Source organism: Hypanus sabinus, chromosome 20 (genome assembly GCF_030144855.1).
Source record: "Hypanus sabinus isolate sHypSab1 chromosome 20, sHypSab1.hap1, whole genome shotgun sequence".
Lineage (NCBI taxonomy): Eukaryota > Metazoa > Chordata > Chondrichthyes > Myliobatiformes > Dasyatidae > Hypanus > Hypanus sabinus.
Genome location: NC_082725.1, coordinates 20,691,545 through 20,716,362, shown reverse-complemented (window position 1 = coordinate 20,716,362; position 24,818 = coordinate 20,691,545). Strand labels below are relative to the sequence as shown.

Below are 24,818 nucleotides of genomic sequence, written 5' to 3'. Positions count from 1 at the left end.
GATCTCATTGAAACCTATCAAATATTGAAAGGCCTAGATAGAGTGGACGTGGTGAGGGTGTTTTCAATAGTGGGAGAGTCCAGGACCAGAGGGGACAGTCTCAGAATACAGGGACGTCCCTTTAGAGATGAAGAGAAATTCCTTCAGCCAGTGGGTGCTGAATCTGTGGAATTCATTGCCACATCCAGCTGTGGAGGCCAAGTCATTGGGTATATTTAAAATGGAGGTTGATAGGTTCTTGATTAGTAAGGGCTTCAAAGGTTACAGGAAGAAGGCAGGAAAGTGGGGTTGAGAGGGTTAATAAATCAGTATGGCAGAGCAGACTCAATGGGCCAAATGGCCTAATTCTGCTCCTGTGTATTATGGTCTTAATTGAAATGTGAACCAATCTCCAGTCTGGCTGTTTTTCCACCCCAGAACGAGGTGGGGTTGAGTTGGTGAACAGTCAGTTTCTCTAGATTTTTTTCCCCAACTTCCATTCAACACCTATTCCCAAACCAATTTTCTACTCAGCGGTAACATATTTTCCTGACTGCTGTCCATTGCCAGGATAATGCTCCACTACACAAGTAAGTTTTGTCAAGCTCATTTTCCTTCTTTAGGAGTATGATGTAAATGCAAGTGTCTGATCCTTATTAACACACCGTTCTAGTCTGGAGGTAACCATTCCAAATAGTTCTGCAATTGCATCCTGCGAACTGACACTGTGTGCGTCTCGTCAAGCACAAGTCAAGCCAAAGAAAGCAAGCAACAACTAAATTAGCCAGAGAAAAGCCAGTTTAATAGCTATGTACTGCGTGTAAAAAATCAAACCCAATTGCACTTGGGTGCACTGCAAGACCAGGACTCCAAGAGCAACAGGAACCTACTACTGCAGCTTGTAATACAGCTTTCATTAAGTTAGGCACATTGCTGCCAATCTATTCTCATGGCTATTAAGAAGCAGTAACATTTCTCTTCTTTGTCTCCCAGACAACTGCTACATTAAACTTCTTGCCAAACTCCATGATAAATCCACACTGTCAGTACTCTCTAGTTACTGTCAGTGCCACCTAGTCACTAGGAGCTCAGCAGCCCACTAGATATCTTTTATGGTTCACTCTTTACTTAATGGTAAGAAGAATGGTTAGCATCAGTCAACGATCTCCCTGATCCTACTGCTTGCAAGCCTGGATTTTAACAGTTTCTGGACTCTTCTTAACTCTGCTTATCTCTATATGGTCTCTAAAACCCACAGCAACAGGATCTTTGCAATGACAGTACTCCTGTGGACAATATTAAACCATGGCTCATGTTATTAATACGTTCATTAGCAATGCTATGTAATAGCATTAAGGCTTCTTATAGGGTGATGACATTGCCTTGAGGTGGCAGGAGTTCTATGTCATGATCTGGCGACATGGTAGTGTAGCCATCAGGGTTCAATTCTTGCCACAGGTGGTAAGGAGTTTGTATGTTTTTCCGTGACTGGGATTCCTTCATGTGTTCTGGTTTCATCTCACATCCCAAAGATGTACTGGTTCGGGTTAGTAAATTGTGGGCATGTTATGGTGGCACCAGAAGGGTGGTGACACTTGTGGCTGCCCCAGCACACCCTCGGACTGTGTTGTTCGTTGATGCAAACGACACACTTCACTGTATGTTTCGATGTACATGCAGTGAATAAACAAATCTTTAAATCCTTAAGATCAACGACATTGAAAATATTAAAATAACAAAGAGAACCTAAGCCCATTCTCACGATAAGCCGATTGAACCAAAAAATATCAGTTAGAGTGGTCTTGAGGAGCAACTTAAACAAGGAGGCAGAGATATACGGGTAAGTTGAAACTTATAGAGGAGATTTCAGAGAGTAGAGGCTGTCAGTAATGGAGAGATTAAACTTAGATGAGCAAGAGGCCAAGCATAAATCTGAGGGTTTATAGGACTGATATGTATTGCAGAATGGGTGAGGGCAGAGACTGTGCAGGAATTTGAAAACATCAATGAGGGCGTAAAACTGTGATACGGCTTAATCAGGGGATAATATATTTCAGCAACACAGAGCTGAGGAGTAAATCCAGCATTGTGAGATGGGATCCAGAAAGCTTCTTGTTTTTCTATTTCTTTCTTAGCTTCAAATTACCCACTTCTCCCTGTCACCAAGCCAGGGTATCCAGCTAATGCTTTAATTATGCAAGGTTTTCTCTGACTTGCTTCATGAGTTGGACTGTTCTGGACCCAAGTTGCCAAGTGTGGCCCCCACTCTCTAATCCTGGCCTGGCCTGGGTACTGAGACTGACCTTGCTGACCCTAAGTACCTGGGGTTTGGGCAGTGAGCTCCTGTCTGTGCATTAACCAGGGTCTACGTGTGATGGAGGCCCAGGCTGGCTGCCTGACAACCTTTGACAGGAGGCACAGCAGGAGAGATGGCATAATGAGGAGCTTGAACACTTTTAAATGTTTCAGACAGCCATTTACATTTTAAAATCTGTGATGATGTGTTGAATAATTTTTGAGTAAATAAATATTATAGAACATGAAACAGTACAGCACAATACTGTTGTGCTTCGACAACATCTTTGACACAGGATGTTGTGTTGATCTATATAAACCTATCCCACAATCAGTTTAACCCTTCCCTCCTACGTAGCCCATTACCCTTTGGGTACTCTTGGGCTTCCAGCAGGGTCTGGGTGTCGATTTAACCATTTCAATGACAAACTTTGCCACCTTAATCAGGAATGGTGCCTAGACATATCTAGTCCAGTGGTATATATGCTCAACTCCCATCGTTTTCCCTCCTGATTGGTTAGTTCTCAACCTATCAGGTTTCCATTGTCCCACCTTGTTTAAAATTGTACTCCAATACTTACTTAAGTGAGACTTTCATCTTTGTTGAAATGCTTATTCTCTAGTCGTATTTCAATGGCTTGCTTTACCAGGCGGTCCCAGAAGCATTTGGCGTGGCACTTTAGTTCTGTTACTTTGGGATCTTTTGGTCCAACTGCAAGACTAACAAAGGGCTCACATATATCTGACACTTGTTTCCATACAAGTGGCAGAATGCTGGCTTTTCCTGTCAGAATTTCAGGCCAAAGTTTTTAAGATTTGGCGCTAGGGCTCTTCTGTCCACCATACCATGATGCTGATTAAATGTGCATTTGATCAAATGGTGATTGATCACACCACTAAATCTCAATATAACCTCTGTCAAAAAGGGACATTAAATATTGTTTCTAATTTGACGGTTCTAGATGTACATTGTGAAATATGTGAAAGTACTGAAGCACTTTATGGTCCATTATTCAAATTGCTGACTTCCAGTGACTCAGGAAGAAATGGCAGGGTTAAGCTGTTTGTAAATGTTACATTTTAGTTGCAAATTCATCTGCTATATTTAGTTGTTTGCTTTCTGCCTCTCGTTTGTGCAGTAGTCTCGTATTTCATGAAGATCTGTTCAGAAAAGTTATAATAACAGGGGCAACATCATGCATTATTGAAGGCTGACAGAAAAATTGCTTTTAATATTAAAAATCACTTATTCATTTTGTCATCAGTGATTCTCACTAGTAGATATCCTGATCATTAAGAATTTTAACAAAATGATAGATTACCACTGCATTAGGGGATAATTTAATCAGAGTCAGGTTTAATATCACCAGCATATATTGTGAGATTTGTTATCTTTGCAGCAGCAGTACATAATAATAGAGAAAAAAACTGATTTACAGTAAGTACGTGTATATCTATATATAGTTAAATTAAATAAGTAGTGCAAAAATAGGAATAAAAAAGTGTTCATGTCCATTCAGAAATTAGATGGCAGAGGGTTTGGAAGCTATTTCTGAAACATTGAGTGTTACCTTTAGGCTTCTGTACCTCCTTCCTGATGGTAGCAATGAGAACAAGGCATGACCTGGGTGATGGGGCCCTTAAGGATGTACACCAACGTTTTAAGGCATCGCTCCTTGAAGATGTCCTGGATACTATGGGGGCTAATGCCCATGATGGAGTCAACTAAGTTTACAATTCACTGGAGCTTCTTGTTTCAATCCTGTGCAGTAGCATTCCCGTCGCCATTCCCTTCCCCACCACATACCAGATGGTGATGTAACCAGTTAAAACATGAAGGTAAAGCTAAATCCAATGCCTACAGAATCATGCATTGTGTGTATTTAAAAGTCAGGAGGAGACGTAGCACAGAAACTGGGCCTTCACCCCTCTGAGTCCATTCATCATCCATTTAGACTAATCCTGCAATGATCCCAGTTTTATTCTTCCTACATTCTCATCGATTCTATTTAGTTTGTTCCACTCATGGAGAAGATCCTGACAGGCAGGATTTATGAACATTTGGGGAGGCATAATATGATTAGGAGTAGTCAGCATGGCTTTGTGCAAGGCAGGTTGTGCCTTATGAGCCTGATTGAATTTCTTGAGGATGTGACTAAACACATTGATGAAGGGAGAGAAGCAGATGTAATGTATATGGATTTCAGCAAGGCATTTGATAAGGTCCCCCATGCAAGGCTTATTGAGAAAGTATGGAGGCATGGGATCCAAGGGGATCTTGCCTTCGGGATCGTCTTGCACACAGAAGGCAAAGTGGTTGTAGACGGGTCATTATCTGCATGGATATTGGTGACTAGTGGTGTGCCTCAGGGATCAGTTTTAGGACCCCCTCTCTTCGTGATTTTTATAAATGACCTGGATGAGGAAATGGAGTGGTGGGGTTAGTAAATTTGCTGATGACACAAAGATTGGGGGTGTTGTAGATAGTGTGGACAGCTGTCAGAAGTTACAGCAGGACATCAATAGGATGCAAAACTGGGCTGAGAAGTGGCAGATGGAGTTCAACCCAGATAAGTGTGAGGTGGTTCATTTTGGTAGGTCAAATACGATGGCAGAATATAGTATTAATGGTAAGGCTCTTGGCAGTGTGGAGGATCTTGGGGTCCATGTCCATAGGACACTTAAAGCAGCTGTGCAGGTTGACTCTGTGGTTAAGAAGGCAGATGGTGTATTGGTCTTCATCAATTGTAGGATTCAGTTCAAGAGCCGACAGGTAATGTTGCAGCTATATAGCACCCTGGTCGGACCCCACTTGGAGTACTGTGCTGTTCTGGTCACCTCACTACAGGAAGAATGTAGAAACCATAGAAAGGGTGTACAGGAGATTTACAAGGATGCTGCCTGGATTGGGGAGCATGCCTTATGAGAATAAGTTGAGTGAACTCAACCTTTTCTCCTTGGAGTGACGGAGGATGAGAGGTGACCTGATAGAGATAATTAAGATGATGAGATGCATTGATCGTATAGATAGTCAGAGGCTTTTTTCCAAGGCTAAAATGGCTAATATGAGAGGACACAGTTTTAAGGTGCTTGGAAGTAGGTACAGAGGAGATATCAGGGTTAAGTTTTTTACGCAGTGAGTGGTGAGTGTGTGGAATGGGTTGCCGGCGATGGTGGTGGAGGCAGATATGATAGGGTCTTTTAAGAGACTCCTGGATAGGTACATGGAGCTCAGAAAAATAGAGGGCTGTGGGTAACCTGAGGTAACTTCTAAAGTAAGTATATGTTCGGCACAGCATTGTGGGCTGAAGGGCCTGTATTGTGCTGTCGGCTTTTTATGTTTCTCTATGTTTCATTTACACACTAGGAGTAACTTATAGTAGCCAATTAACTTACCAACCTGTTAAGTCTTTAAAAAATGGAAGGAATCCAGAGCAGTCTGGCAGTAGGATCAGGAAGAAAGAGTGACGGATGCTTTTCCTGCTATTAATAAGAGAAAATTGGAAAGGGTAGGTCACACAGGGCAGCTGAGCTGATAGTAAGTAGCTTATACTGGCAGTCATGAATTTTCTGGCTTTAAGTTTAACTTGATGGCACAATTCTCTCTTAGAATCACAGAAGTCTACAGTATAGGTATAGGCCATTTGGCTCAACTGGTTCATATTTGGACTTCCAAGAAGCTCATGTGGAGACTTATCCTTCCATATTTTAAAGATGTCTGGGCAATTAAATTGGTTGGCGATTGTAAATTACCCCTAGTATGTGAGTGAGTAGAACAATATAGATGGAGGGATTAGAGTGTGGAATGAAGCTCTTACTCGTCTCCCATTTGCAGGGTACTCTACAATAAGAACAAAATCGGACATGAAACCACATTGGTGGGTACAAGGACAGGTGACCAAAAAGCTTGTCATGTAGGCACGAAGGATTGTTTTACAGGAAAGAGAATTTAGGGAAGTTCAGTACTGAAATTCCAGAGCTTAGATTCTAGATTGCTGAATACATCAGCCCTTGTTCGGCGTGGATCTCAAGGTTGTTCAAGAATATGATCACCTCTATGTTCCAAGGTGAACTGAGTTTCAAATTTAGCTTGTGTGATAGGGAACGGGTAGATGTGGATGTGTAAAGATTAGATGGGGGAGGTTGCAGGAATGGTCCCAGGGAATTACTATATTTTAGAAAGGTTGTGGAAAGTGATGTTTTTCTTTACAGCAGTGAAGAAGTTCTAATCACGAGGAATTCTACGAAACATTAGAGATTCGACAGACGTCAGAAACCAGAGTAAAACCCACAAATTGCTGGAGGAACTGGAGGGGAATAAAAAGCAGATGTTTCTTGCTGAGACCCTGCATCAAGAGATCTACAGTGAGGTTTCAATAAATAAAAAGGTTCAGATGGATTAAGTAAAGGAAAACTGTTTCCAGTTGTGGAGCATGTCAATAATTAGCAGCTATGTAGCTCCGGGTACCGCATTGTAACTCCAGTGCACTGAAGCAGTTTTAGTAGAACTATATCCTGGACACTACAAGCAAGTCCTATCCAACTTTGACTTCTGATAACACCAAGCATTAACTATTTCTCTTTCCTGGATGTCAGCACCTCTGATGATCTATCCTGAGCCCAACATATTGATGCAATTACAAAGACGGTATGACAGCAGCTATTCTTCAATAGGAGTTTGAGGAGAATTAGTATGTCACCAACGACACTCAAATTTCTACTAAGGTGACTGGTTGCACCACCGTCTGGAATGGAGGAGCCACTGCATAGGATCTGAATAAGCTTCCAAAAATGGTAAAGTCAGTCACCTTCATCATGGGCACTAGCCCCCCCCAGCATCCAGGACACTTTCAAAAGGCAATGCCTCAAAAAGGGAACATCCATCATTAAGGACCTTCATAATCCAGAATAGGCCCTCTTCTCATTGCTTCCATCAAGGAGGAGGTACAGGAGTCTGAAACCACACACTCAATGTTTCAGGAACAGCTTCTTCCCCTCCACATTCAAATTTCTGAATGGACAATGAACCCATGAGCGCTTCCTCAGCGTTTTTAATATTAAATCAGATATTTAATCTGATTCTGAAGTTTATTTCAGTATATAGAATTTGTCCTGCACAGTTCAAGAAATGCCATGCTGCAGGAGGAGCAAAAATAGAGATAAAGGAAAGTGGGAGTGAGAAGGAAGAAGCAAGGAAGCCACTATGCTGTTGTTGCGGCATAGATACTAGTAAAATAAAAGAAATGTCCCTCATCGGTCCTTCTTACCTCAGGTTCCTGCTAGAAAGTTATGGACATATCTTTTCCAATAGGGCTGTGCTTCAGGTGAGTCTGGGATGGTCCACCACCCCTGACAAGGGGGCAGCTTCATCATGTTATGCACAGAGACCAACTACAGGCTCTGCAGAGCATGGCACACACTCCAAATTGAGAAGAGCACTGTGTGCTTTTCCTCCCAGCCAGTTTATAAGCAACTCCATTGCAAAAATATCACAAAATGGCATTTTAATTGCTGCAATTTCTCAGCAGTTTGGAAAATATATGTGTGCAATTATTTATGTAAATAAATGGAAATGATTGAAAAGCCTTCTATAACCTTAACAATTCAATTTGTTTGGATACTAGAATAGCATTGACAATCTGTGTTTATATATTGTGAAGATTGCTTTAATTTGGTACATTGTAAATTATTGTGGAATTATCAATTTCAGTAGCACACCAGAGCTAGTTAACATGAGCTGGTGGTGTGACTCTCATTATTTTTACAATTTTTGTTTCAGGGCAGAGATCTACAATGTAAAATTGAGGAGTATAAGCAAGCTGGAAAGACGTTCCCTGAAAGCCAGATCATTGAATGGTTTATACAGTTACTACTGGGAGCACAGTACATGCATGAGAGGTACAACTGCCATCTTTTCAATCTGAAGCAACCGTGCAGCTATTAGTAACATGCAACTTTCATCATAAATAATATATTCTATTGTGCGCTAACTTGACTGAAAATGCTGCCTTCCTAGAATTTAGCCATTTGCCACACAGGAGGAAGTTATTGCACTCCATTTATGTATCTGCTGGTTGTAAAAGTGCTATCTGATCTAGTTATCCAATGAATATTGATTTCTTCAACTTCTGGTAATTTTTGCCTCCCTCCTCTCTTTTTCCATTTCTTATTCTGTTTACCCACTCTCCCTTCTCTTCTGCCCATCACTCCACTCTGGTTTCCCTCCTTTCCTTTCCTCCATGATTACCATCCTCCCCTATTAGGTTCCTCTTTCTTCAGTCCTTGACCTCTTCCACCAATCCCCTCCCAGCTTCTTACTTTATTCAACCTTCTACCCATCCAACTTCCTCCTCACCTGGTCTCACCCATCATCTGCCAGCTTGTACTGCTTCTCCTCACCTACCTTCTTATTCTGGCATCTGCCCCCTTCCTTTCCAGTTCATATGAAGGACAAAGGTAAATTTGATGTCAAAATTCATGTCACCATGTACAACCCTGAGTTTCCTTTTCTTGGGGACATTCACAGTAAGTACAAGAAACACAATAGAATCAATGAAAGTCCACTCCCAATAAGATGGACAAATAACAAATGTACAAAAGACAACAAACTTTGCAAACACGAAAGAGAAATAAATAAACAACCAATAAATATCAAGAACATGAGATGAAGAGTCCTTGAAAATGAATCCATTAGTTGTAGGAACAGTTTAGTGATTGGATGAGTGATGTTATTCCCTGTGGTTCAAGATCCTTTTGGTTGAGGAGTAATAACTATTCCTGAACCTGGTGGTGTGGGTCCTGAGGCTCCTGTAGCTTTTTCCTGATGGCAGCAGCGAGAAGAGAGCATGTCCTGATTGGGGCATGCCCTTAATGATGGATGCTGCTTTCCTGCGACAGTGTTCCATGTAGATGTACTCAATGGTAGGGAGGACTTTACCCATGATGGGCTGGGCTGTATTCACTACGTTTTCCATTCAAGGCTGTTGGTGTTTCCATACCAATCTGTGTTGCAACCAGTCAATATACTCTTCACCTCACATCTAAGGAAGTTTGTCAAAGTTTTAGATATCATGCCAAATTTTCACAAACTTCTAAGGAAGTAAAGGTGCTGGACAATTCGGCTCAGATTGTTGACTCATTATTCTGCTCCATCGATGCTGCCTGATTTGCTGAATTCCTTCAGTATTTTGTATGTGGCATATAATCTAATCTCTCAAAATTTTCAGCTGTAGCCTTGTGGGATCTGGCACATCGTGTGCTCAGCCAAATACATAGTTTTAAAATCTGACAAGCAATTCTGCCATTTCTGAGAAGCAGTGAGTTCCGAACCCCCAACATCTCTGCTGAACATTTGATTTTGTCTTCTCCTTGCCATTCTTGCTTCCAATTAACTTGTTCTTCATTCTAGTCCTTCCTGGCCAACCTTTTAGGCTGGCCATAATTTTGTACGCATCAGTTCAATCTCTCTTAAGTGCCCTCTGTTCCAATGTAGGTAAACTTAGCTCACTCAATCACTGCTCATAGCTAAAATTGCAGATCAGAATCAGGTTTGATTTCACTGGCCTATGTTGTGGAATTTGTTGTTAAGTGGCAGCAGTATATTGCAACGCTTTAATAATAAAAACTGTAAATTATGGTACACATATATATGTATATAAAACTTAAATAAAATGAATTGTGCAAAATGAGAAAGTAGTGAGGTAGCATCCACGGGTTCAATGTCCATTCAGAAATTTTATGGTAGGGGGAAGCCGCTGTTCCTGAATTGACGTGTATGTGCCTTCAGGCTCAACAAAGATGTTATTGAGGCCAGTTCTCAATAACATCTTTGTGAATCTCCCCACAATTTCTCCAGTGCTATCATATTTTTCCTGTGACATGGCAACTGGAAATTGACACTATTCTTCATAGTTAAACAGAGTGTAAACAACCTGCTTTTGGTTAAAGTGAAGGATGTAAAATCTTCTCTAATACACCTGCTTTTTGCAGCTTAACCCGGATATGTCATGTCGCCTTCCTCCTTCTCCATCCACCGACTTTACACACACCCCTCTTCCCCTTCCTTTCTCCCCATTTGTTTGAATTCTCTCCTCCTTTACTCATCAGAATCCGGCACTGATGTTCCCGCTTATTTCTCTCCAGCAACCGTCTCCTGTCTTCACACCCTCCCCGCTACTCCCACTCCATTTCTCCCTTTTTCCTCTCTTTCTCTGTGTTCCTCCACCCGTTACAGTCTGCCAACTCCAGCCCTGCTCACCTCCCCTACCTGGTACCTGTCATCTTACACCCCTCCTCAGTCTACCAGTCACCTCTGGGTCCTGTGACACCTCTCCCCTTCTCTTTATACTGGCCCGTCCACCTCTCCACTCTTTGTCTTTCAAGCAGATCGTGCGGCTCCATGTTCTAGCATCTGCAGTCACTTGTGTCTTCTATGTTATCTTATGAATGTTTTCTCTATACTTTTGGTTTGGAAATTCCACTTTGGTTTGGAAATTCCACTTCAACGCCCAAGTTGAAGTGGGATTTCATTAATTCTGTTATGAATATTATTCTATTATTGAGTATGCCTGCAAGAAAATGAATCTCAGAGTTGTGTGTGGTGACATATATGTACTTTGATAATAGATTTACTTCAAACTTCATGGAAGATGTTTTTGTTTTGTTTCATTCTTGGGTGATAATGTTTACGAATGCAGAATAAACCACGCTCGTTTTCTGTCATGGGATGTGGCACTTGTTGCTTCTGAGGGAATGGCTAAAAAACAGCTTTCTTGAAACCCAATAGTCCTTTGGGTGAAGTTACTCCCTCAATAGGGAATTCAAGTTCCTAGTCTCCTAGAGTTATACAGCACGGAAACAGGCTCAACACGCACAAAACGCTGGAGGAACTCAGAGAGTCAGGGAGCATCTATGGAGGGAAATGGACCATCAATATTTTGGGCTGAGACTCTTCTTCAGGATTGGAAAGGAAGAGGGCAAAAGCCAGAATAAAAGGGTAGGAGAAGGGGAAGGAGGTGGTGGGTGATAAGTGAATCCAAGTGAGAAGGGGACGGGGGAGGGTGAAGGGAACAATGTAAGAAGGTGATAGGTGGGAAAAGCAGAAGGCTGAAGAATGAAAATGATAGGAGCGACCATAGGCTATGGAATAAAAAGGAAGGAAGCAGGGAACAGAGGGAGGAAGGTGAAAGTGATGGGAAGGTTGTGGGTCACAGGGATGTCAAACTGGTAGGTGAAGGGAGTAGAGTAGTTTCCAGAAGTTGAGGGAATAGAAATTCACGCTGCCAGGTTGGAGACCACCAAGATGGAATATGAAGAATATGCTCCTTCAGTCTGTGTTTGGCTTTAGTGTGGCCGTGCAGGAGACTGTGGGCAGACGTGTCTGTGTGGGAATGGGAAGTGCAATTAGAATGGTTGGCCACTGCAAGATCCTGGCTGTTGTGGCAGACTAAGCGAAAGTGATTGATGAACTTCCTCCAACTTCCAGTAGCCACTCCTCTCTTCCCTCTTCTGGTTTTCCCTTATCCCTGCCCTTTCTTTCCCCCATGCTTGTGCCCTGCCTATCACCTTCTTCTTCCTGCTCTGTTTTCCCTCCTCCTTCCCTTTATTCCATGGTCTACTGGCCTCTCTTCATAGATTCTGTCTTCAGCCCTTTGCTTTCTCAACCATCAACTCCCAGATTCTCACAAAATCCCCCTTTTTCCCTTTCTCCCCCAACCCTCCTGCCTCCCCACTCACCTAGATTCACCTTTCGCCTATCAGCTCCGGCTCCTCCTCCTCCTCCTGCTCTTTTATTCTCGTTTCTGCCCCTTCCTTTCCAGTCCAGATGAAGGATCTCAGCCTGAAATGTTGACTGTTTATTTCTGTCCGTTGATGTTCCCTGTTTGATTCTGATGTTTTAAGTCCAAGGTTGCTTCATGATTGTTTTATTAAGTGCTAATAGAACAACGAAAATTGAGAATGGATAGTAACAGGAGCAGAGGGGGAGAAGTAACAAATAACGTGGCAATGCCACATGATCTGCTCCTTTTATACCCATAGATAAGAAACATTCTATTCAAATTCTTAGATAACAGTCAACCAATCAGATAGCCGCTATTCAAATACTGCAGCACCAGAGAAGCTTCCAGCACTTTTCAGAATAAGACAAAGAACTTTTACTACTAGGGGACATATTCAAATATTGCATATACAAGGCCTATATAGAAACATAGAAAATAGATGCAGGAGTAAGGAATTCATTTGGCCATTCGGCCCTTCGAGCCTGCACCACCATTCAGTATGATCATGGCTGATCATCCAACTCAGAACCCTGTACCTGCTTTCTCTCCAGACCCCCTGATCCCTTTTGCCACAAGGGCCATATCTAACTTCCTCTTAAATATAGCCAATGAACCGGCCTCAACTGTTTCCTGTGGCAGAGAATTCCATAGATTCACCACTCTCTGTGTGAAGAAGTTTTTCCTCATCTTGGTCCTAAAAGGCTTCCCCTTTATCCTTAAACTGTGACCCCTCGTTCTGGACTTCCCCAACATCAGAAACAATCTTCCTGCATCTAGCCTGTCAAATCCCTTTAGAAGTTTATATGTTTCAATAAGATCCCCCCTCAATCTTCTAAATACCAGTGAGTATAAGTCTAGTCGATCCAGTCTTTCTTCATATGAAAGCCCTGCCATCCCAGGAATCAATCTGGTGAACCTTCTTTGTACTCCCTCTATGGCAAGAATGTCTCTCCTCAGATTAGGGGAACATAACTGTACACAATACTCTAGGTGTGGTCTCACCAAGGCCTTGTACAACTGCAGTAGAACCTCCCTGCTCCTGTACTCAAATCCTTTTGCTATGAATGCCAACAGACCATTAGCCTTTTTCACCGCCTGCTGTACCTGCATGCCCACCTTCAATGACTGGTGTACAATGACACCCAGGTCTCGTTGCACCTCCCCTTTTCCTAATTGACCACCATTCAGATAATAATCTGTTTTCCTGTTCTTGCAACCAAAGTGGATAACTTCACATTTATCCACATTAAATTGCATCTGCCATGAATTTGCCCACTCACCTAACCTATCCAAGTCACCCTGCATCCTCTTAGCATCCTCCTCACAGCTAACACCGCCGCCCAGCTTCATGTCATCTGCAAACTTGGAGATGCTGTATTTAATTCCCTTGTCTAAATCATTAATATATATTGTAAACAACTGGGGTCCCAGCACTGAGCCTTGCGGTACCCCACTAGTCACTGACTGCCATTCTGAAAAGGTCCCATTTACTCCCAGTCTTTGCTTTCTGTCTGCCAACCAATTCTCTATCCACATCAATATCATACCCCCAACACCGTGTGCTTTAAGTTTTCACACTAATCTCCTGTGTGGGACCTTGTCAAAAGCCTTTTGAAAATCTAAATATACCACATCCACTGGCTCTCCTCTATCCACTCTACTAGTTACATCTTCAAAAAATTCTATAAGATTCGTCAGACATGATTTTCTTTTCACAAGTCCGTGCTGACTTTGTCCGATGATTTCACCTCTTTCCAAATGTGTTGTTATCACATCTTTGATAATTGACTCTAGCATTTTCCCCCACCACCGATGTCAAACTAACTTGTCTATAATTCCCCGGTTTTTCTCTCCCTCCTTTTTTAAAAACTGGGGTTACATTAGCCACCCTCCAATCCTCGGGAACTAATCCAGAATCTAAGGAGTTTTGAAAAATTATCACTAATGCATCCACTATTTCTTGGATTACTTTCTTAAGCACTCTGGGATGCAGACCATCTGGCCCTGGGGATTTGTCTGCCTTTAATATAAAGTATTCACCCACCCGGAAGTTTTCATGTTTCATTGTTTTACAGCATTGAATCACAGTGGATTTATTATTTTTTTTAACACTGTTCAACAGAAAAGGACTCTTTTGTGTCAAAGTGAAAACAGATCTCTACAAAGTGATCTAAATTAATTACAAACATAAAAGACAAAATATTTGATAAGTATTCACCCCCTTCAAGTCAGTATTTAGTAGATGCATCTTTGGCAACAATTATACCCTTGAGTCTGTGTAGATAGGTTTCTATCAGCTTTGAACATCTGGACACTGCAACTTTCCCCCATTCTTTACAAAATTGCTCAAACTCTGTCAGATTGCATGGGGATCATGAGTGAACAGCCCTCTTCAAGTCCAGCCACAAATTCTCAATTGGGTTGAGGTCTGGACTCTGACTTGGCCACTCCAGGGCATTAACTTTGTTGTTTTTAAGCCATTCCTGTGTAGCTTTGGCTTTATGCTTGGGGGTCATTGTTTTGCTGGAAAAAAAATCTTCTCCCAAGTTGCAGTTTTCTTGCAGACTGCAACTGGTTTTCCTCCAGGATTTCCCTGTATCTTGCTGCATTCTTTTTACCCTCTACCAGCTTACCCTCTATCTTTACCCTCTTCCAGGGCCTGCTGCAGTGAAGTATCCCCACAGCATGAGTCAGCCACCACCGTGCTTCATGGTAGGGATGGTGAGTTTTTGATGACGTGCAGTGTTTGGCTTCTGCCAAATAGAGCGTTGAGTCTGATGGTCAAAAAGCTCAATTTTGGTTTCATCAGACCATAGAACAATTAAACTCTCTAACCCAGGGTTCCGTGAGAGATCATGTTTAAGGAAAATAAATATTGATTTTTGAACTTTGCACGATGCTAGCACCCACAGTGGTGGGCAGTGACCGAGCAGTCCCATCAGCGATCTCGTTAGTTATCTCTCAGCCCAGTGTGGCAGCGTGAAGTAGTTCCCCATATTTGTTTGGATGAGTGCTCCCCCTCCCGAATTACTTCCCCCAGCTTCTTCCCCTTATGCACTGCTGACTGACTTATGGGAGCAAACAAACTCTAGCGGTGTAGTAGAAAATTGAGGGGAAATTTTCATTCTAAGGACGGTCCAATGTGGTGATTTTTGAACAGAAGGACTCCAGGCCTAGGCCTATGGACAATTCTGATCAGGTTAACGATGAAGAATTATAACCTTTTGAGTCATTTCACTACAGTAGTGCAACAACGGACACAAAAAAGTCCATCTTTACAATGAAAACTATACATTAATACGTTTTACATAGACTGTTGATCCAAGTTGTCCTTTCCATTGCACTTAGCCTGTGGCAAACAACCTACAGATGCAGCATTGGCTCCAGCAAAATTGAAAAGATTCTTAAGTACAAATCACAGCCATATGACACGCTAAAGTGCAGATTATTTTAAACAGCAATTGGAATCTCAAAACAAACAGAGTAAAGCTTTTGTTAATAAAGTCACAGTCAGTAAAAGGTTTCAGGAAGCAAGTGATTCAGTAGCAGAACTTATTACCCAGAAAAGGAAAAATCTCACATTTGGTGAGAACTTAGTAATGCCAGCATGTAAAATTATAGTGGGTAAAATGCTAGGACAAGATGCAATACGAGAAATTGAAAAAGTTTCACTCCTGAACAGTCGACTTATTGATGGCATGTCACATGATGCTGAAGAGGTTTTGTGTGATAAAATGAAAAACAACACTTCTCTATCCAGATTGATGAGTCATCAGACGTCACCAATAAATGTCATGTTGTCGCATTTGTAAGATTTTTAAATGATGGTGAAATTCAATAAAACTTTTTCTGTTGCAAAGAGCTGCTGAAACAAGCAAAGGCCAGGATATATTTAATGATTTGTCTTTATATCTGGAAAGAAAAGATCTTTCCTGGAGGAACTGTGTTGGCATCTGTAATGATGGTGCCCCATCTGTGGCTGGCTCCGTGAGAGGTTTCATTTCTCGTGTAAAAAAAAGAAAATCCTGACAATGTCACAACACACTGATTTCTTCACAGAGAGGTTCTGATGTCAAAAACAGAGATGGAATGAAAAAAGTTCTGGATGTTCCTACAAAAATTGTTAACTTTATTAAACAAAGACCAGTTCACTCCAGAGTGTTTAAAAAAATTGTGTGAAAACCTGAACAAAGAGCACCCGTTACAGAAATCCGATAGCTTGGCCGAGGAAGAGTTCTCAACAAGGTGAAAGGAGTACTTTCAAGAAAATAGTAGGCCAGATTTTGCTCAGTGCTTTGAAGATGAAGAATTGCTGCAGAAACTAGCCTACTTAGAAGGCATTTTTCATCATATGAACCAGTTGAACAAGTCTCTGAAAAGCCCTGGTGAAAATGTTTTGTCTCCGAGTGACAAGATTCTTGGATTTACAAAGAAACTGAATCTTTGGAAAAATCATGTTGTAAAAGGAAATCTTGAAATGTTTCCACTGCTGCTTGGGCTTGAGTGTGAGGAAGGATATCAGAAAATCTCAAGGCTTATTGCAAACCACCTGGAAGAACTGTAGAACAAAAGTGAATAGTATTTTCCCTCCTTTCAACACAAGTGCGTGACTGTGTGAGGGACTCTTTCTCTGAATCTTCTGGTCAGTCTGAGATCTGACTTTATTTGACTGAGATTATTTCAGGTGTTCCTCCAGGGCAAAATTTGAGAAAGGCTGCTCTAATCCAATACTGGATCCTGCACCAACCTGCTCAGTTCCTCCAGCACTTTGTGTGTGTTGGTCAAGATTTCCATTATCTGCACTCTCTGGTGTCAAGAATACATGTTCTTTGGCTCAACTTGGGCATTGCTGACCAGGTTGTTTATTTGACACAAACAAAAGAAAATCTTCAGATGCTGGAAATCCAAGCAACACACACAAAATGCTGGAGGAACTCAGCAGTTATGGCAGCATCTCTGGAAAAGAGTAAATAGTCGCTGTTTTGGGCTGAGACCTTTCATCAGGACTCATGAAGGACTCTTGAGTCCTGATGAAGTGTCTCAGCCTGAAACGTTGACTGTTTTCTCTTTTCCACAGTTGCTGCCCGGCCTGCTGAGTTCCTCCTGCAGTTTGTGTGTGTTGCTTGTCTATTTTGAGCTTGTCACAATTCCCTGTTTGGCCCATATTCCTCTAAACCTTTCCTATCCATGTGCTTGTCTAAATTTCTTTTAAACATTATGGGATTAAGATGAGAGCACGGAGTTTTAAAGCACTGTTGAGAGGGTTGATATAGTGAATGCCTGCTAGAGGAGGTGATGGAATCAGACATAATGACCATGTTTAAGTAGCATTTGGACAGACACTTAAATAAGCAAGGCATAGAAGGATATGGTCCTAATGTAAACGAATGAGATTCTCGTAGATGTATCAAAAGGTTGGAATGGATATGGTGGGTCAAATGCTTGAAATGTTCTTCATTGGTAGGGGCATTAAGGTTAAAGCAGGATAATTGGGTTGAGAGGGAAAATAAATCAGCCATGATTGAATAACAGAGCAGACTTTGATGGGCTAAATGGCCTAATTCTGCTCTTATATCTTATAGTTGTCTGTGCTATGCAAATCTGAGATTCTGCTTCTAGTTATCTTTATGTTTTACAAAAAGCTCTGCAATGTTACTGCTCCTAAGAAGCATACACAATGAGAGAATGTTACGCAGCCATTGAACATTCTACTTCTGTGGGCAGAGAAAAGAGATGAAAACTTTATTTTGGGCTGCTGTCGAAATGTCTTTTCTTTTGATTAAAGAAAGCTCTTAGTGGGGCAGCTGAATGTGGTTTGATTTGAGCAATTATCCTGTTATATCTACTGGAGGGCTTGTCGATTGCTGTTTCAAATGAGCAGATGAAGACATTTAATTTAAATGAACATTTGTTCATTATAGCTTATTCAGTCATTGTTATAATCATCAAATAATCTCAGTAGAAGCATCGACTGAAGCATTTATAAGAGCCATTTTATTTTTAAATGTCTTTGCCTTAAGGCTACAAGAAATAGTATGCATTTTCTTTTAAGTCTGTGATGCAACTCATTATTTTTTAATTAACCTTTACAGAAGAATACTTCACAGAGATTTAAAAAGCAACAACATCTTCTTGAAAAACAACATTGTAAAAATAGGTAAGAATTGCCATTGAGGTCTTTGTCCTGCTTGCATTTATAACTTTCTCTGACATTGATTTACTGACTGTGTTGCATATAACTGAATGAGTGACTGCAACTCGCCTGCTTCTGTGCAGGAGATGCATTGCATTTGAACAGGTAATGTATTTGTAATGTATGCCAATTAACAAGTACCATTTCATTCCAAACCAGGGCTCCTTCTCAGGAGTAGCACTTGTTTTATCACTGACCCAATTTGACCTCCTTTCATCTGCTAGGATTTCATTGAGAGTCTTGTAATTGATTTATATACAATAGATGAGAAGTTTGCCTTTGCTCCTTGCTGGTTGTACTTTCCTCCCCATACACTTTAGATCTCCTGGTGTTTGGAATTAAAAGTCAACCCCATCCCAACCTGCCCATTGCCTTTCTGACGTTGAGCAACCACAACGTTTTCCTGATCTGATCTGACAAGTTGCCAATTAACATAAATATAATTACCGATATGGTGCGATTGCCTTTTGGAGGATTGGGTTTAAGGCTGTGAGGTAACGTTGCAGCCCTTTCAAATCTGGTTAGACTGGACTTTTGGAGTGCTGTGTTTTGTTCTGGTTGCCTTATTATAGGAAGGATGGAAGCTTTGGAGAGGGTGCAGATGAGATTTTTTTTTACCAGAATGCTGTCTGGGTTAGAGAGCATGTTTTATGAAGATGAGTTTAGTGAGCTAGGGAGGATAAGAGATGTCATGATAGAGGGATATAAGAAGTATAGATAGAGTGGACAGCCAGATACATTTTCCCAGGGTGCAAATAGGGAATATGAAGGGCATAAATTTAAGGTGATTGGAGGAAAATGCAGGGGGATGTCAGAGATAAGTATTTTACTCAAAGTGTGGTGGGTGTGTTTGTTGAATTGCACTGCCATGGATGATGGTAGAGATAGATTCATTAGGGGGATTTAAGATTCTCTTAGATAGGCAAATTAGATGTTGGAGCGAATGGTTAAATTGATCTTAGAGTAGATTAAAAGATTGGCACAATGCTGCCAAAGGGCTTGCTAACTGTTATATGTTTTATTCATATGCCAGTAAATTGTTCTGCTTTTATGAACTACGTATGAGCTGGACTTGCATGACTGACCAGACGCAAACCCAAATATTTAATTCAGTCAACTTGAGCCTGATGAGTCAGATCCCATTGGGCTAGCATTGAGTGAACAGGATCCACTGCACATTTCTCCTGCACAACAAGATCAAGTGTGTGGAGATGAGCATAACACTGAGGAAAGTCCCTGAGTACAGCTACACTCCCTGTAATCCCCTGCAGCCACAGGGATCTTTGGGACATATGCACACAACAATACAGAAAAATAGGAGCAGCAGTGAGCCACCAGGCTTCTCGTGCATGTCCCGTCATTCATAATGATTACGGCTGATCTGCGCTGGTCTCAACTGATCTTCTTTGACAGTTCCCCGTAACACTCAATTCCTCGATCTTACACTTGTTTATCTAGCTTCATTTTAAATACATCTGAAATACATTTAATACACTTGAAATTCATTCCCATCAACCAGCCCTCCTACTTACCAAGTTTGAGTCAGTCATGATTGAATGACAGAACAGACTCAATGGGCCAAATGGCCCCATTCTGCTCCTGTGTCTCATGGTCTCTGATACAAGAAATTTTGGTAGATCTGACCCTTAATTTCATAGCTGTACCCCCTACTCATGAAAGCATCTACTTTCTCCAAACCCTTTTGGGCCTTGTATTGGGCAAACCCTTTCTTCTAAACTCCAAAGAATGCAGAACAAAACTGTCTCAGCTTTCTTGACAGAAATGCCGTTTCATCCTGGAAATTAACCCGGAGAATCTGCATTGGACTTCCTCCAATGCTCCTAAATCCTTTAATTGCATCTTTCATACACATCTACTCCTGGCATTTTGTTCATCATCAAATTGAATGTTTTCAACAGTTACAGCTACAGCTGCCAAACACGTGCTAAGTTCCTCCAGAATTTTCTGTCTATTACTTTGGATTTCTAGCGTCTGCAACATATTTTGTGCTAACTGGCTGCATCACCATCTGCTAGGAGTGGCCACTGCATAGGATCAGAAGAAAGCTGAAGAAAGTTATAAACACAGCCAGCTCCTTCATGAGCACGAGCCACCCCTGCATCCACAACACCTTCAAAAGGCAATGCCTCAGAAAGGTGGCATCCAAACTGCGAAGGCGGCGCAAGGCTCTGCTTTTCACGTTGTTGATGTTTTCTGGCCTGAGAAGTGTGGGATTAAGACTCTTTTCCATGGAAGCGGCTTCCTACGTACCCGGCACACACTCTGCTGCCTTCGTAACCTGCCCCAGTTTGGAGGTGGCCAAAACCATCGCCAGAGGTGCTGTTGAGAAGAAGCTGGCTGCCTGTGTGAACATTGTGCCACAGATAACATCCGTATATGAATGGAAAGGAAACATTGAAGAGGACAGTGAAGTTTTACTTATGATTAAGACACGAACTGCTAAAGTCAATGATTTGGCAGCATATGTACGGTCAGTTCATCCGTATGACATGGCAGAGGTTATCAGCTTGCCAATCGACCAGGGAAACCCACCTTATATGAAGTGGCTTGGCGAGGTGGTCCCGGAATAGGTTCCCCAATGGGTGAAGATTGTCGGCCAAGCAAAGCATCATTGCTAATGCCTATGCTGTGTAGGGGACAGTCTCTTCCTCACTTTCCCCCAAAGGCTGCCTTACATTTCTTCCTGTTTCAGAAAGATTCATGCTTCAAGTGTTTTTTCAGCATGCAAAGCCGCAGATATGTCCTTGGCCATGAAGGAACACCTGTCTTCTAATCATTGTTGAATTTTCAGCTGCTGAGCTGCAGACAGTGAGGTGTTTGGAGCTTGATAGTGATTGAGCAACATTACACTTTTGCCTAAATGGTGATGCTCCCTTGTCATTGAGCATAAGAGCCTCACTAACACACCCTTCTGTAGTTGTCTCTGCTGATTTCTGATTAAAAATGTATGTTTTTTTTTAAAAAGAATTTAAAAAAAAGAAAGGTGGCATCCATAATTCAGGGCCTACATCAACCAGGATGTGCCCTCTTCTCATTGCTACCATCAAGGAGAAGGTACAGGAGCCTGAAGACACACACTCAATGTTTCAGGAACAGTTTCTTCCCCTCTGCCATCAGGTTTCAGAATGGACAATAAACCCACGAAGGCTCCATCGCTATATTACCCTCCCTTTTTGCACTACTTATTTAATTTTCTTATATATATATATATATATATATATATATATATATATATATACACACACACATTGTAATTTATAGTTTTTATTGTTATGTATTACTAAGTACTGATGCCATAAAACAACAGATTTTAAGACTCTTGTTAGTGATCATAAACCTGATTCCGAACTGTATTTCATCTGAATTTTACTTCCTCCTTCCTTAAGATGGTCTTTAAAGTCAAAGCCAGTGACTTATGATGTGGGTCCCTAGATGTATCCCAATGTTTGCTTGACAATGCAACAATGAGGCACTTTTCTCCCCCTCTGAGAAAAGGTGCTGTTTATTCATTTAATGAGATACAGTGTGGAATAGGGACATTTAGCCCTTCACAATGCCCAATTAACTGATCAACTGGTACATCTTTGGACTGTGGGAGGAAATCGGAGCACCCGGAGGAAGCTCATGGGGTAATGGGAAGAAGGTCCAAGCGGAATGTTGAAATAAGCAAAATCAAATCAATATGGATCTTGCTCACTTTCTTACACAAAAGAAGACACTGGCAGTGACAGACTTGAAACATTCAGAGAGACATTGAGATTGGTCACATCTGTATATCACTGGTCTTCCACTTCCTGTGAAACTCCAAAACAGGATCAGGATCTAACAGGATCTAACTCTCTGGATAACTCTGGAGTATGGATAACTGGCACAGCCCCTTAAGGTTCGGAACTGACCTGATAATTGGCAAACATGTTTTGGTGCCAAGAATTCAGTATTTGAACATCCGAACAGGGCCACAGTGCTCAATCGTAAGCCCGACTAGACAATCGTCTAGCGTTCCTTGTGCTCAGTTCTCGGTCCAGCTTTATACTATGTTTCGAACTTTGGCTCAGATACTTCAGCATTTGGCTTCAAACTGTACTGGTCAAGGTTTCTCATCACAGTATGATCGAGCCAAGTGGGGTATCAGAATCTTTTGTCTGCTATGGCTGGCCATAGCAAGAGGATTTCCAGATAGTGCCTGGAGATTCATGACTGCCACGTAGCCGTTGATCAACTTTCGCAAGGAGGAAGCCAGAGCTGCTCAGGTGAGCCAGTCGGTTGCTCCACAGAGCCAGAACATCTTCCAACGTGACACAATTCAACAGTGACCTGGGATCTTGCCGTGGCTTCCTCATCCATTGCTCATTAATGTTTGAACTCCGGCTGTCCCTTCAGAGCACAGAAAGTTGACCTTCATGATCTCCCTTCTGACTGGGAGAGCCCTGGCCGGGGCCACTGTGCATTGGGAGTGAAGGTCGGAGATTCACTCGAATTTGGAGGAATCCATGGCCCCCATGAGAAGGTGTTCCATTACCCTGCTGAGTCTCGGACTGTCTGATGAAGATGCGACAGGGCAGACTACGCTGTCGAGTTTCAGACCTTGACCCAAGAGATTGGCTGGAATGGAAAGGCCTTGGCCATGCTCTACTGCCACTGACGCCGAGCCGAATTGAAGGATGCCCTCCCCTTGTGAGAGCCGGCAGCAGATTCTGATCGACCAGTCCATTTGTCTCGATAATTGTGTAGCAAAGCAGAAGGGGTTCTACATCAAGAGATCGGAGAGGCTAGCCTGAGCCCGGCCTCACTCCCCAACCTTGGACCATGACCAGCCCATCTCCCGCTCAGGATCCTGACAAGCCCATGCGAATCAGCTGCCATAGGCTCTCCTCCGATGAGAGGTCTCGGCGTCAGAGTCAAAGCTGCTGCTGTTACTGTGGGGAGATGGGCCGAATGCAACCACCAGAAATACTTAGCCCTGTGCCGGGAGGACTGCAATGGCAGCAGCCACTCCTCCCAACCCTACGGATTTGGGCGTCACACTGAAGGCGGTGACCTCCTGCAGTAAGAATTGAAGAGAACTCTGGAGAAGCTGGTAATTTCCTGTCCTTGGGGACAGCCCATCGGCTTAACGTACTGCTGCAAGAGTTGAGCAGGTCTGTGCCCGTAACTGTCTTGGACAGCTGTTCACTGGGTTCTGGGCAAATTCAGTAACAGACATTGGTCTTGCAGATGAGGATTGAGGATCATGTGGAAGATGTTAGTTTCTAAATCACTGACTCACTACTTATACCCCTGATCCTCGGGCACCCCTTTGCTGTCCCAGCATAACCTGTCCATGGACTGGGAGGAAGGAAGATTCATTGCTTGGTTCAGTCATTGTAAGAGGGTATGTTTGTGGCGTGGTGTTCTGACCCCCAGACTCTCCCCCAGACCGACAACCTGCAAGGGGACAGACTTCAAAGCGAGGTAATCTGAAGCCTGAGGGGTCCAGCTGCCAGGTCTTGACAAAAAGAAAGACTCCTAAACACAAACCCTTGGTGCCTGTTCCCAGGGGCAGAAGGACCATCTGTAACACCTTGTTGCCCTTGCCCGTGGGTACGATGAAGTCCAGTGAACCTAGGGAGGAGACTCGAAGGCTGACCAAACCACCGCTGCCACCTAAGAAGCCTCAAGGAGGCATCCTTGAAGGAGAGTTCAGAAGAACTTACAACACACAGTGCAGCTGAAGTTCCTTCTGTGTGCGAGGACTTGGAAGAGGTCAACAGGGGAAAGTTGAAGTCCTCGGAGGAGCACATTGCTCACCTCCAGGACATTTTAAAGAGGCTTCTACATTGTGGACTTTTATGTCCAGCTGAAGAAGTCAGAATTTCACGTGATGAACATTTCATTTTTTGGTTTCATCATCTCCAAAGTGCAGTCTCAAGGAGGACACTATGAAGACCCAGGCAGTCAGAGAATGGTTTCACCTAACAAAGACCTTCGCTTTATCCTAAATCTTTCTTCGATAACATTGATTCAAAAATTTCCTCATTTGTGTGGCAAAATAAAAATCCCAGGTTAAGTAAAAGACAGTTACAGAAATCTAAAAAAGATGGTGGTTTAGCTTTACCTAACTTTAGATTTTATTATTGGGCGAATAATATTCGAAACTTAATATATTGGAAACTAGAGTTGAATTCACCATTGTGCCCACAGTGGGTAAATTTAGAATGTAATGTTGCACAAGGATATTCTTTATTCTCCATTCTTGGTTCTTCTCTTCTGGTTGATTTAGTTAAACTCAATAAACAGATATCCAATCCTATTGTCAAACACACAATACAAATTTGGTTTCAGTTTCGTAAGTTTTTTACTCTGAAAAACTTTGTTCTTGATAGCCCTATCTTAACTTTTTTAAACCTTCTTTAACAGATCAAGCTTTTAGCATATGGAAAAGGAAAGGTATAATATGTTTTCGTGATCTCTTTTTTGAAGGTAGTTTGATGTCTTTTGACCAACTTTCCAATAAATTTAATTTACCTAAATCTAATTTTTTTAGATATTTACAAATTAGAATTTTTTTATAT

At 42.1% G+C, this 24,818-nt stretch overlaps 2 protein-coding genes across 10 annotated transcripts in view; both read left to right on the top strand.

Moving 5' to 3' along the window:
• nek11 (NIMA-related kinase 11) overlaps positions 1 to 24,818 on the top strand; it is a 307,189-nt gene that overhangs the window by 123,193 nt on the left and 159,178 nt on the right. For all 9 annotated transcript variants that reach the window (XM_059945210.1, XM_059945211.1, XM_059945212.1 and 6 more), the window contains 2 exons: positions 8,054 to 8,172; positions 18,146 to 18,210. In XM_059945210.1, the coding sequence (XP_059801193.1) occupies positions 8,054 to 8,172; positions 18,146 to 18,210 (184 nt within the window). The remainder of the gene's footprint in view (positions 1 to 8,053; positions 8,173 to 18,145; positions 18,211 to 24,818) is intronic.
• LOC132378664 (protein CutA homolog) lies at positions 20,419 to 21,026 on the top strand. The gene has a single exon (XM_059945769.1). It carries the CDS (start codon positions 20,454 to 20,456, stop codon positions 20,835 to 20,837), a length of 384 nt encoding a protein of 127 aa, XP_059801752.1. The 5' UTR covers positions 20,419 to 20,453; the 3' UTR covers positions 20,838 to 21,026.